Below are 588 nucleotides of genomic sequence, written 5' to 3'. Positions count from 1 at the left end.
ATCCTGACCCGGTGCTGCCATCCTGCAGGTTCCAGGAGAAGGGGAACCTGGAGGTCCTGCTCTTCACCATCCAGAGCAAGCTACGGGCCAACAACCGCAAGCTCTACGTCCCCAGCGAGGGCAAGAGCATCTCCGACATCAACAAGGTGCTGGTGGGAGGGGGGTGACCTCTCTGTCTTGGGGGACTCTGAGAAGGGCTGGGGACCCCCTCGGTGAGCCCGGTGTCCCACCCTTCAAGGCTTGGACCTGCCTGGAGAAGGCAGAGCACGAGCGGGAGGTGTCGTTGCGCAACGAGCTGATCCGGCAGGAGAAGTTGGAGCTGTTGGCCCAACGTTTTGACCACAAGGCTGTCATGAGGGAGACGTGGCTGAACGAGAACCAACGCCTGGTCTCGCAGGTGGGATGGGGTGGGGGGAGCTCAGTGGGGACCCTCAACCTGGGACAGGACAGCTGGGTCCTCTCCCTGACTGGGATGGGGGGTGAGGAACCCAACACTTTAGGTGGTGGGACCTCCTGGCCAGCCTCATTGGGCTCTCTTGTTGACCGGGGAGGGGTCCACCCCACCTGATGGCATCTCCTCTCGCATCC

General features: G+C 62.6%; 1 protein-coding gene across 1 annotated transcript in view; it reads left to right on the top strand.

Annotated features, from left to right (window-relative positions):
- Positions 1-588, top strand: part of LOC104162625 (spectrin beta chain, non-erythrocytic 4-like) — a gene marked incomplete at both ends in the record, with an annotated part of 4,125 nt that overhangs the window by 635 nt on the left and 2,902 nt on the right. Inside the window, 2 exon segments of the mRNA XM_009701394.1 lie at positions 29-146; positions 239-408. Of these exon segments, the coding sequence (XP_009699696.1) occupies positions 29-146; positions 239-408 (288 nt within the window).

This window comes from Cariama cristata, unplaced genomic scaffold, assembly GCF_000690535.1.
Source record: "Cariama cristata isolate BGI_N322 unplaced genomic scaffold, ASM69053v1 scaffold34895, whole genome shotgun sequence".
Taxonomy (NCBI): Eukaryota; Metazoa; Chordata; class Aves; order Cariamiformes; family Cariamidae; genus Cariama; species Cariama cristata.
This window is presented reverse-complemented; position numbering and strand designations above follow the sequence as displayed.